This window comes from Lissotriton helveticus, chromosome 1_1, assembly GCF_964261635.1.
Source record: "Lissotriton helveticus chromosome 1_1, aLisHel1.1, whole genome shotgun sequence".
Lineage (NCBI taxonomy): Eukaryota > Metazoa > Chordata > Amphibia > Caudata > Salamandridae > Lissotriton > Lissotriton helveticus.
Genome location: NC_136057.1, coordinates 468,874,715 through 468,888,348, shown reverse-complemented (window position 1 = coordinate 468,888,348; position 13,634 = coordinate 468,874,715). Strand labels below are relative to the sequence as shown.

The 13,634-nt window shown below is 41.6% G+C and overlaps 1 protein-coding gene across 4 annotated transcripts in view; it reads right to left on the bottom strand.

The window, feature by feature from the left end:
* Positions 1-13,634, bottom strand: part of SCUBE1 (signal peptide, CUB domain and EGF like domain containing 1) — a 2,199,864-nt gene that overhangs the window by 600,692 nt on the left and 1,585,538 nt on the right. For all 4 annotated transcript variants that reach the window (XM_078673869.1, XM_078673871.1, XM_078673868.1 and 1 more), the window contains one exon: positions 923-1,039. In XM_078673869.1, coding sequence (XP_078529995.1) covers positions 923-1,039 — 117 coding nt within the window. The remainder of the gene's footprint in view (positions 1-922; positions 1,040-13,634) is intronic.

Here is a 13,634-nt window from a genome sequence, read left to right as displayed (position 1 = left end):
CGGTAGTTCACTGTGTTCAGTTTCAATTTGTAATTCAACAAAATACTGCAAATTGTACAGACAACACATGTTTCCCCTGCCCAATTGCTCGCATGCCTGGAGCTTTTTCAAGGCTGTAATATGTAGTTAATAGTATTTTTTCCAAAAAAGCATACAAATGGTGAGAATGATTCCCACACAGGTGCAATTATGAAGAAAGACCAAAAGTTTATAAATACCTAGGTAAGTGTAGGTGTAATTTGATATATAGTTTATAATTATAAACGCAGGCATTATAATTATAAATGCTCAGGCATCATGTATAAAATCATAAGAGTCATGGAACCTGAGTAAAAAGCTATCGGTGTTCTTTGGGGAAATTAGACAATAGCGTCACTGCAAGTCGGTGTTTAAGAGGATAAGGTCTTCAGATATCAGTTTGCGAGGAATGAAGAGCTTTGTTTTACATCATGAACGCATCTGCAGTCTAAAGGCGGAGTGAAGCGAACCCTTACATAGCAAGTGGCACTGTCCGAGGGCGGTACTCATTTAATGACAATAGAAGTCAAGGATGGGGTAAAACTGGGATTGTGAACTACAGAGATTGGCTGAAGTAGCAGCTAATTGCTCAGAAAATAGCGCTTAAGAAAGTGGTATTTAGCTACCTCCAGATAAGAGGGGAAAGAATATGATAAACGGGGACCATCGGATACTACTGTTTGCATTTAGGCTAACTACAGTAGACAGGGCATTCAAAAAGGCGGGCCAGAATAATGGAAAATACATTGGCAAAGCCAAAAGGGCTGGCTAATACGTTTTTGCACTGAATGTTTAACACCAAAAATGCCATCCTCATTTTCACACTAAGTTTACAAAATAAAAATCACAATGGAGCACTTTAAAATGCTTCTGCTACTTTAAAAATGGGGGATAAGTCACCTACCTATGGAAGCCTGTTTGTTGTCATCTTTGACTTGCTCCTTGTTGCGTGGCCGTAAGTGGCACTTTGCATCCTTGATTTTAAAACGGGCCTTTTGTGTTACTGTTGGAGCTATGGGATCTGTATAAAAACATTCACTTTTATTTTATTAAGACTTTGACATATTTGTTTTTCTTCAAGGCATTTTTCTCAACATTCTCTCGTGTTTAATGAAGTTCACAGTGTAGTCTCGAACTATCTTGATTGCAACTAAAGTAAGAAGGCCAAACAGAACAACATTGTATCTTTACATATTAGCTATCTTATTTACAGCACTTTCCCTTATTTGCCCAGCAACGAGACCCTTGGGTGTTAGTGTTATGCTATTTATCATCTATAACATTACAAAACTTGGGTGAATCATCTAAGGCGTAGTTTATGCATTCACTGGCCATAGCTAATGTAATCATTACTGTACTTAAAGAGATGTTCTTTTGGGATCAAACACTAGGAAGGTCACCATACATGCAGAGAGAGACATTCCCAAAGGAATTACACCACATTTTCAAAGTCCTCTCTATCAAGTGGTTTTGAGGCAGACAAGGAACAGCCTGACACTAGTATTTCCTCATACCTGCCAGCCCGAGAAAATACTGATTTCAACCAAGGTAATACTTTTTTAGGGGGAGGGACATGGAGGAAGAACAATAACAGGGATCGGTAAAGAGGCCAGGGGAGAGGGAGAGGTAGAAGTCAGAGGAGAAGATTCTATCAGTAGAACAAACATGGAGAGAGTCAGACCTGAGGTCAGACTCACAGCTGGTAGCGCCCTCAATGGTCATGGACAGGGATAATCCCATCATCAATCTTTCTAAATAGAAAATAAGGTCATCTGAACATGAACTACTGACCAAGGGCCTCTTTTGCCCCTACAACTCTTCCCATTAAATTCAACATCATTATAAAACGTCATCAATTCTCTAGGAAGATTTGGCTGATACATTATTTTAAGAATATCCTTTTTGAGGCTAAATGGGATGCTACTGGGCTCAGACCTCCATCCTTATTCACACCTCCTTCACATATGATGTCTCGTAACGTTCTAGCATTCGAGCAAGTTGTACTGAGAGGTTTTTTAAATACTTAGTAACAACTTTACGTGAAATACAACATCAAGAAAGAAGAGACCTTGGCTCTGAACTCGAATAGAATCAATAAGACCATAGTGATTAAGCCTGCTGACAAGGGAGGGGATATTGTTATCCAGGATGTTGACGACTACAGGCAGGCGATTTTGTCTTAACTGAGTGTGCAAGAGCATTACACAAAGTTTGCAAGCAATCCAACACAAGAGGTTTGCTGTCTCAATAACTCCCAAATGGACATGGGTTTGTCTGAAAGATATCTAAGTGAATGTATTATGTTACAACGCATGCATTTACAATGCATGCCTATACAACACCGTTTTTACATTGCAACATCCTTTACAATGCATTCTTTTACATAGCATGCCATTACATCGCATTTTCAGAAACTACCTTTACAACGCATTCCATTACATCACATTATACCTTTACAATGCATACCATTACAATGCATACCATTACATTGCATTTAAGGTAAGTGTTGGATAGTATAGGGATAATAATTACTATTCTAACTCCAGTGAGTGCAACAGTAGGGTAAGTGTTTAATAGTGTAGGGGTAAAAATTACTATTCTAACTCCAGTGAGTGCCACAGTGGGGTAAGTGTCAGATAGTGTAAGGGTACTATGCGTTGTAATGATATGCGTTGTAATGACTTGCGATGTAATGCCTGCGTGGTAATGACATGCGTTGTAGTGACATGCAATGTAATGGCTGCGTTGTATGACATGCGATGTAAAGGATGTTGCGATGTAATGACTGCTATGTAAAGGTATTGCGATGTAATGACTGCGTTGTAAAGGTTGTTTCCCATCTAGGTGAACATGAATATGCCTTTCTAAAATAAAAGATCCCATGCACACGAACCATTTACTCATTGCAAAAAAAAGACATAAACATGTACAAAAGCACATTAATGTCCTATCGCATCAGGGTGTGGTTCAGATTTGGAACCCCTGTGCAAATACATTGATGCATTTATCAAACCATTTGCAGAATAAACTAAGGCCTACATTAGAGATACCATGGACATTATTAGACAGATAGAAGGGCACCCTTTTAAGCCTCAAGATCAGATCCTAGTGAGAATGGATGTTCCATCACTGTACACAAATATCCCTCAGAAAGATGAACCTCAGGTGATGAAGACAGTTTGGGAAAATAGAAAAAAATTCGGAACACCCGCTGACTTTATTGTATTATTCCTTGAAATAGCGTTAACAATGACTTTCTTTTTCTTCCAAAAGAAACAAGTTACTTACCTGTAACTATAGTTCTCCAGTATTGGAAGCTTTCATAGATTCACATGTTTGAATGATTCCCCTTCGTCACAAAAGGAGCCCCCGGTAATATGAAATAGTAGTAGTAGTAGTGTTGCACACAACATAAATAATAGGATCCTGATAGGTATAAACTAGGAAAGGCCTAGGCCTCTTCAGTTTAACAGCCTATCATGGTCATTATGGAAAAAGAACCAAAGTTCTGCCTCAGCCAATCAGCATCACTCAACCTGTAGAACCCTCCAGAGGGAAAGGTCAGCACCTCAGCTTTTCTACCGCAGGTTGTGCTAAGGGAGTCTCCTCCGAGCTCTGCTCAGTTTTTCTCTTCAAAGGACTTTTCCAAAGATATCCTGTCAGGAAAGTACTCTAACATTATTTTATTGACTTTTATAGACTGGATTTACCTATTTGTTGGTTTAATTTAACTGAACCATGGCTGAAAGATCTAAAAAAAGGCTCTCTTTAGATAATGTGCCACTTGCCTGAAGAAAATGCTTTATGTAGAGGATCCTCAGAAGGACTGCATTTATTGTCTGTACCCTTCCCACAAGGCTACAGACTCCAAAAATTGCCATACTTTTTCAAATAAAACTTTGAGGGATCGAGAAGGACGTCTCTTAATTTGGCTTCAAAAGCTTAAAAGTAGGTCTGACCCTGTATCAGACTCAGAGAGTGAGCATTTAAGGCTTCAAAAATATCTTCAAAAGATCAAGGGATCCTTCGCAATCTGATAAGGAACCTATCATGGTCATTATGGAAAAAGAACTATAGTTACAGGTAAGTAACTTGTTTCTTACTCCAGTATTGAAACTTTCATAGATTCACATGCTTGAATCAGATTAGCAAGCTGTTGGTAGCACATTTACCATAGTCATTAGAAATTAACAAAATGCATAATAATAATAAACGTAAGTGGCCATCAAACAAGCAAATCATCATTAACAGTAAAACCTCATGCCTAACGGCAAACAGTTAATACAAGTAAATGTGATACAAAATAAGAGGCAAGAGGGTAGACAGGGGTGGTTCACCTTAGCGAAACATATGACGAGTACTGCTTGACCCACCGCTGTGTCATTTCAACTTGGTGAGTCCAGGCAATAGTATCTGGTGAATATGTGCCTATTCTTCCACGTTGCAGCTCTGCAAATATCTGGAAGGGACATACCCGCAAACAAAGCCACTGATGTCGATACTGCCCTCGTGGAGTGTGCTCAAACTCTTGCAGATAGCTGTCTGCCTGCTTTTTGGTGACAAAACTTTATGGCATTTGCAATCCATCTCGATATACTCTGTTTAGAAAGTGGGAAACCTTTCTGTGGTGCACTAAATGTGACAAATAATTGAGATGTCTTATGAAAAGTTTGCGTGTAATGCAGGTAAAATTTCAAGCAACGCTTGACATCCAGAGAAGGCAGAGCTCTCTCTGCTGATGTCCGTGGATTCAGGAAGAAAGTCTTAAGCACTACCGGTTTGTTCAGGTGGAAATCCGAGGGAACCTTGGGAATGAATTTCGGATTTGTGCGTAGCAGAACTCCATCCGTTTTGAACTATAAAAGGGGTTCCTCTATCACGAAGGCTTGAATTTTACTAACCCTTCTGGCAGATGTCAATGCAAGGAGCCAGGCTAACTTCCAAGACAGAAATTTTATATCCGCTGTGTGAATTGGTTGGAATGGGGGTTTCATCAGCTGTGAAAGAATCATGTTCAATTGCCATAACGGAGGTGGAGATCTTACTGGAGGGAACATTCGAAACAGTCCTTTGAGGAATTCTTTTACAACTCTAGATGACCATAGAGATGGGGAAGAAAGTGATCTCCTATATCTGGAAATGGACGCTAAATGGACCTTTATCGAGCTATGGGCCAAGCCCGGTTTTGTTAGCTGAAGGAGGTAAGGTAAGATCTGTTCCGGAGAGGAAGATAGTGGATGTATATTCTTTTGATAACACCAAATGCAGAAGCGTTTCCATTTGAGAAGGTAAGTCCTGTTGGTACTTTCTGCCCTTCCCTTGGCTAAAACCTCACTACATTCACTAGAGATGTTCAGATGATGGAACTCATTGTGTTCAGGAGCCATGCCGTGTAAGCTCTTGAGATCTGGGTGAAGAATCTGACCTTGGTCCATTGTCAGGAGATTGGGAATTACTGGAAGTTGAAGATGCGGAACCTGCGATAAGAGAAACAGTTCTGTATACCAGTGCGGGCATGGCCATGCTGGAGCAATGACTATCAGCCTGCATGGTTCTGTTCTCATCTTCCTGAGAACCCTTGGGATCAGAGGAATGGAAAGAATAGTGTAGGCAAAGATGCCGGACCATGCAATCGAAAAAGCGTTCCCCCATGATCCCTGTTGGGATGCCAGCTTGCATAGTACCGGCATTTGCGGTTATGGTGAGTTGCAAATAGGTCCAGTTCCAGACTGCCCCACATCCGAAATATGCCCTGTAAAGTTTGGTAGTAAATCTCCCATTCGTGACATGCTGTTGTCAACCTGCTTAGGGTGTCTGCAATTGTATTCTTACATCCTGGAACATGTTCAGCTCGCAAACGGATTCTCTGAGCTACGGCCCATTCCCATAAGATTTGAGCCTCCCTGGAGGGATGATGAGACTTTTTACCTCATTGCTTGTTTATGTAGTGCATAGTTGTTGTATTGTCCGTTCGGACCAGTACAGATAAATTGTGAATCCTAGGAAGGAAAGCCTGTAAGTCTAAATGTACTGCCTTCAGTTCCAGCACATTTATGTGAGGCTGAATTTGACTTTGATTCCATTTACCTCTTACTTGAAGTTCCTGGAGAAAACCTCCCTATCCCTCTAGGGACGCATCTGTTGTAACCACTTGCGGAGCGACTTGCTGATGTAAGGAAAGCCCCACTGACAGACGGTCCTTGTTTGTCCACTATCCTAGGTTTTTCACTAGATGAGGAGTTACACAGACGATGTCGTCGAAGGATCGTTTTGATTTGACCCATTGCTTGTCTAGTTCTTCCTGAATTAGGCGCATCTTGAGATGGCAAAGGGGAACTAGCGGTATGCAAAATTACATCATTCCCAATAGGGATTTGTAAAGTTGGAGCGAATTAGACTTTTATTTTTATTGAGTTTGCCCTATTGAGAAGTTGTTCCTGATGTTCTTCTGCAGTACTCGCCTTAAGAAGATTGCGTTTAAAGGAGCTCCTAAAAAGATTTTTCCCTGAGATAGAATTTGACTTGATTTCTGAAGGAGGATCGTAAGACCTAATCTCTTGAAGAGAGATGTGCATGCTTTTGTTGACTGTATTGCTGCCTCTTTGGACGGAGCCTTGATCAGCCAGTCGTCCAAATATGGAAAAAATTGATGTTATTGCTGTCTGAGGAACACTGAGACTGGCGCCAGGCATTTGGTGAAAATCTTGGGGGCTGACTTTAGACCAAAGGGAAGTACAGTGAATTGGTAGTGGCGTCCGGCTACTACAAATCTTAGGTATTTCCTATGCTTTGGGTAAATAGGAATGTGGATGTCAGCATCCTGGCCATCTAAGGTTGTCATAAAATCTCTTGATGTAGAAGCTTCAGCACCTCCTACAATGTTAAAAGTCGGAACAATTGTTTTCTCAAATCTAGATTTAGATTTTGGAGGTCCAAAATTGGCCTCCATTGCTTTAACTTCTTTCTGACCAATAAGAAACGGGAATAGAAACCTGTTCCCCTGCTGGACAACGGTACACGTTCTTTCGCACCTTTTCGAATCGTGATTCTGACCTCCTGCTGAAGTGCTTTGAGATGCCTGTGGGGAGAGATTTTTGGAGGCGTTGTAGGCGGTTTCTGGGCAAACTCCAGGATATGTCCGAATTGTACTAAATGAAGAACCAATTGGTCCGTGATGATGGACTGCCATTGCTGGAGGTGATGGCAGATGTTGCCTCCTAGCGGGCAGAATGAATTGGACTTGAATTGGATGATAGAAGAGATGGAGCCGGAGCCTGTGGTGTATCATTGTCGACGGTTGGTATCTTTGCCAGCTCGTGATGATTGTCCGCTATTTAATTTAATGTAGGATGACTGAGGTGGTTGCCTCTGATGGTACTGAGGCCGGTACAATTGAGATGTGGAAAAGTACGCTGGGTAGAGATGTTGCTGATACCCTCCTTTTTAAGATAGTTGAACTCTTCCTCTAGAATCACGAAAAGGAACTCTTTTGAATTGGAGCGTCCCCAACGACTTGGCAGTATCGGTGTCTGCCTTGATAGTTTTGAGGGCCTCTTCCACCTGGGGACCAAAAAGAGCTTTCCTATCATATGGTAGATCCAGTATCTTATTCTTGACTTCAGGATGGAAAGAAGTGGCCTTAAGCCATCCTTGCCTGCACAAAACTGCTGCCCCAGCTAGCTGTCTAAAACCTGTTACAGCGACATCCATAGCTGAATCAATTATTTCGTATGAGGCCCTCTCTCCTTCATGCAAAATCTTTTTTGCTTCTTCTCGAACATCTTCTGGCAGTTGGTCGGTGTATGAAGCAATGTCCGTCCACATTTGGCGATCGTAGCGCCATAAAATGGGCAGAGAATTTGCAGCTTTAACTTTCAGCGCAGACATTGCTGAAAACCTTTTACCAATTGAATTCAGACGCCTACCTTCTTTGTCTGGAGGTGTAGATAATGGTGCTGCAGGATTTCTAGAACATCACTGAGTGGCTTGCCTTACCACTGAGTCCGGTTTTGGGTGCCCCATGAGACATGCTGGAGAGTCATCAGTGGTCTTATACTTCTTGCCAAGATGTGGCAGCACAGCTCGCACTGATGCTGGGTTCTTCATTATTTTAATAACTTCGTCCTAAATATAGTCTATTATGGGAATAGCTCTGACTGACTTCTGGAAAGGCTCTTTAAAATCATATAAAAAGCAGTTGGCCTGTTTGGATGGCATAGGAATAGCAAACATTTTAGCTGCACGCTGTCAAATCCCTCAATGTCTTCAGGAGGGGAATCTACCATGGGGGGAGTTGGAGATGGAGGAGATGGTAGTCTATAATCATCACATTCCGAGGCCATGTCAGGCAATTCCCCCTCTTCATCTGAAGAAGCTGGGTCCTGGAGAGGAGCAGTTTGTGGTGTTCCAGGAACCAATAATACAGCTGGAGTACTACTTTGCACTGGTGACGTTACTTGAGACGGTGGAAGCCTGATGGTCCAACCTGACGGCGGATACCATTGTCTGTAATCTTGAAGCATGAATTGTAAATCAGATAGTAGAGCAGAGGGCATAGTAACCATTTCTTCATGAGACTGCTGTAGCCTTTCAGAAGTCTGCAGAAAATAGGCCTGATCATAGTATTGTTGATCATCCTCCTCATCATCATATGGCTGACATTTCGCATGATGTTCTGATGGGCAATAAGCATCTCCAAACATACCTACATCTTGTCCAGAAACCTCATCTTCATCCCCTTACAATAGATGAGTAGGTAATAGGGGTGTAATCCTAATAGGAGAAGTGTGTTCAGGTGTAATTTGCACTTCCTGTGTCTTGTCAGGCAATTTTTTCCTTATAGATACAGTGATCGTCGACGATTCTGCCGACGACGAAGTTTCCGGCAGAGGTCTTTGTTCCGTCGTCGATTAAGATTTTGTCGACGTACGTGACTTTGACGATGGTTGCGGATTGTCTGACGGTAGAGATCTCGTCGATGCAGGAGACTGTTCTTTTGTCGATGGCTTCTTCGACAACGATGTCGTCGACGGTGGGACCCCGTCGATGATGACTGCTTCGCCAGTCATTGAATTTTCGCCGACACCTCTTTCGACGGCGATGACAACGATGACTTTGTCGACGGAACTTTACTCGACGATGACTGTGACTTTGTTGCTGATGACGAATGCTTGTCTTTAATCATAAGAGGGATGGTAGACGAGATTGAACCCTGCATCGATGATGCCAAGGTTGTCGTCGATGATGAAACAGCCATGGAACAAGTCGTCCATGTGCCAGTGGAACAGCGTCTCGTCGATGAGGTTGAGGTACCTTCCTTTACCAGAGAAACTACTGGTTGCTTGTCAGAAGAGGGTTTCTTAAATGTCATTTTAAGCTTAGCTGGAGGTATAGCTGGCTCAGAAATATCCTTTTAGGATGCTCTTTTTTGTGAGAGCCCTTACTGCGCTCAGGGGAAGACACATTTTTGGGCAGGTTCCTTATCAGATTGTGAAGGATTCCTTGATCTTTTGAAGATGCTTTTGAAGCTTTAGATGCTCACTGCTCTCTCTCTGAGACTGAGACAGGGTCAGACCTACTTTTAAGCTTTTGAAGCAAAATTAAGAGACGTTCTTCTCGATCCCTCAAAGTTTTATTTGAGAATGTATGGCAATATTCGGAGTCTGCAGCCTTGTAGGAAGGGTACAGACAATAAATGCAGTCCTTGTGAGGATCCTCTACATAAAGCATTTTCTTCAGGCAAGTGGCACATTCTCTAAAGAGAGCCTTTTTTAGATCTTTCAGCCATGGTTCAGTTAAATTAAACCAACAAATATGTAAATCCAGTCTATAAAAGTCAATAAAATAATGTTAGAGTACTTTTCTGACAGGAAATCTTTGGAAAAGTCCTTTGAAGAGAAACACTGAGCAGAACTCAGAGGAGACTCCCTTAGCACAACCTGCGGTAGAAAAGCTGAGATGCTGACCTTTCCCTCTGGAGGGTTCTACAGGGTGAGTGATGCTGATTGGCTGAGGCAGAACTTTGGTTCTTTTTCCATAATGACCATGATAGGCTGTTAAACTGAAGAGGCCTAGGCCTTTCCTAGTTTATACCTATCAGGGCCCTATTATTTATGTTGTGTTTACCACTTCTACTACTACTATTTTATATTACCGGGGACTCCATCATGACGACGGAGAATGATTCAAGCATGTGAATCCATGAAAGTTCCAATACTGGAGTAATGTGTTTTACTATCAGCCATAAGGTGCAGCGATGGCAGGCGGGTTTGCCCCAGTCCCAAGCAATCTATGTATGGATGTCTTTGACAAAACACACATATACTCTGAGTTTAACCCCCTCTTTGGATAACATTGTTCTATGGCAGACATATATGGACAACAAGCTCATTATATGGTCTGGTGAGGAACTAATACTTGATTCTTTTTTAAGCTGGCTCAACAGTCGAGTCAGTGACATGCAATTCAGCACGATGCATAATAGAAATGAGATTAATTTCCTAGACAACCCAATTAAAGTCAAGAGAGAATGAATTATATACAACAATGTATCGGAAGCCCACTCAAAGTAACACACTTCTCTAACCACCACCCCAGAAGAGTCTGAGAGAGAACCTGCTGTTTCTGCAGTACTTATATGTCCATAAGTATAATGCTCTCATGGCTCTCTACTTTAAGGAGTTGAACGTGCTTATTAACAAGCTTCAGGAAAAGGGTCATCCAAAAGGCTTGTTACGGAGGGCCAGGAAGAGGGCCTGGTACTATCTAAAAGAGCGTCTTTTGAAGTCGAGAGAAAGAAACAACAGTAACAATATATTAGTATTCATCAGCACATGTAACAATGAGATCCAGTAAGTAATTAATTGACGTTGGACCCTTGTGCAAGATGAGCTGGACATCCCAGACCAAACCTTGATTACCTACAAGAGGGGTGAGAATGCTAGGTACCAGGTACCAAGGCATTATTACCATCCCCTGATCGGCCTGATTTACACAGTTTTCTGAGTTTGTCCCCATCGTGGCACAGCTCAAATGTGGCAGTTGTAAAGCCTGCAACATGATAGAGGTGCTGAAAGAATTCAAGCACAAAGGCAGGAATGTCTACCTCAATGAATTTAGACATCGTAACAGCATAGATGTCATCTACATGGTGAAATGTCCTTATGATTTGATCTATGTGAGCCAAACCAGACACAAAGTCAAAGCCATAATACTACAACATTGCAGTCGAGTGCATTGTGGAACTAAGGAAGTGCTATTGGTGGAGCATTTCAGGAATGCAAAACACCAGGCTGTTGGAGATAGCTTGTTCTTAAAAAAGTTAAACTAAACCCGAGAGGAGGGGATTTCAAAGTCACTCTTAACTTTAAGGAGTGAAAGTGAATAAACACACTGGATGCTGTCAACAAAGGCCTCAAGGAGTATGAGATGATCAAAAGAAAGGTGGCTTATTTTAACAGTGGATAATGACATAGGTGTAACATATTCAGTGCCCTCCTTAATTCTAATATGTGAATATATTTCTCACTATACTTATGAGCACAAACTGCACGGATGTATTATACAAATGTATTACTGCTATTTCTGCATTCGGTATACAAAATTATGTATGTATGTTATTTATAAAATATCAATTAATGTATGTAAACAAGTCTCTACGTTAGCTGCAATCTGTCCCACGCATTTATAGGGTGCCCAGACAACTCTTTTCTCCTTCACTGCAACCTTGACCTCGCCTTGCCCCTCTGACTCATGTTGGTGTCTGTCTCCTGTCTTCATTTTAGCTGATAGTTCAGCCTCCAACTTGGTAACTACTCTCTGTGCTGTCTGATCTATCTGCACCCTGTCTCTATTTAACTGCCTATTTCCCACTATGATTACAGCATTGTTCCAAGTCTGTAAGACACAAAGTTTCCTATTCATGGATTTTATTTGACAACCTATCTCTTTTTGAACAAGCATTTATAATGCCATAGGTCTCGCATTTGCGAAAGTTTATGCTACTGGCATTGGAAATGACAATGCCTTTTATTTATTTGTTTAAAAAACCAACACATTAATAAAAGGCATTGTAATCTACAATGCCAATTGCTCAAACTCTAGTAAATGCGAGACCTATTGCATTGCAAATGCTTGTTCTACTTGGGGTCCTCACCTATCACACAGTCTTTTCCGTAGTTAGCGCTTTGATGGTTTTTGGTTTAACACGCTCTAGAAATGCTAGAATTACAGTCTAATTATAGCTTGTGAATATCAATATTTTCCTTCATTTTCATTTGCAGGCTCACAATTCGCATTCATCTATCTCCAGGAAAGGCATATGAATAGCCAGGGTTCCTCACCTCTAGAGTTTTCGAGTTTTAGAAGACGAACCAGAAGTGTCACTGACATACTGCATAACTTACAGGAAGACCTTCACAGGTTAGACAGAATAGTCCCTTTTCTCACCAACACAGAATATACATACAATTTCAAGAAATCTTAAATAGCACACATGAATGTAATCTTTTCATTCTATAAATTGGCAAGTAGGGAAACGTTTTGGTGCATCAATGTCTAGAAAAATATCCCACCTTAAAAGTTTCAAACAAACTTTACAAGCATCGACGCCTTTCTTTTTGTTAGCTATCTATTCTTGCCACATTATTTACAAGGGTGTACCCTGTACCATCTAGTCACGCCTACTGTGTCAGAAGAGGACTGAACAGAAAAACAAAAACAATTGTTAAAGGAACTGAAAACAGACATACTAGAAAAAAATACTCTTGTCGCCTGTTTTATTGACCAATTCCTGCCTTGCTTTACCCAATGTGTGTGTCCTGTTACCATGCAGATTTTCTCCCAGCCTATCTTGCGTTTTTGCTACTGGCTTTTCTGCATTTTGCAGTCCCATCTGCTGCTCCCTTTCTAATTGTTTATAGTTTGTTCCTTCTGTTCCAATTATTATTTCTATTGCCTATTCCTTTTGTTTGCCCAAGCTTTTATATTTTCGTCGCTAGATTTAGCTCCTTGAATATGTGCCCTTTCTCTGTGATTCTCTTGTATTCTCTAATTATCTTGCAATCCTAGTCTCCTGCTGTTGAATCCTTATGCTTGTCCTGGCTTCAGTTTTTCCTTGATTGTTACGTGCTTTAGTAATACCCTTTTGTCTTGTGGTCCTCTGTTTACAGTTTCCTCTGCCTGTCTGTGTTTTTTTACCAACAGCAGTTTCCTCTCTGCTGCTTGCCTTGTATGCGTTTTCTGTCTGGTAAGTGTCCTACTTTGTCCTCACGTGTGCATAAGTGTATTCCTTTTGCACTCCCACAGGTCCCCCGCTCGCTGCATGGGTGGGAGCAATACACAAATGGGCTGCTGCAGAGGAAGAAGCATTACGAGAGGAGGAGGTAAAGGGGATACGTAAGCACCACATGTCCATAGAGTGGGCCATATTATTACATCGCTTCAAGCAATCATCACCCGGTGAGGATCCAGGCGACGGCACGCACACACCAACGGACCCACAACCACGAGTTCAGACCACAAATGCACACACCGGATCTCCACCGGGAGTACAATCATAATGCTGCCTGTCAGTTGCACCACACCCCACATCCCACTGGACGGCCAGATGTTGGAGC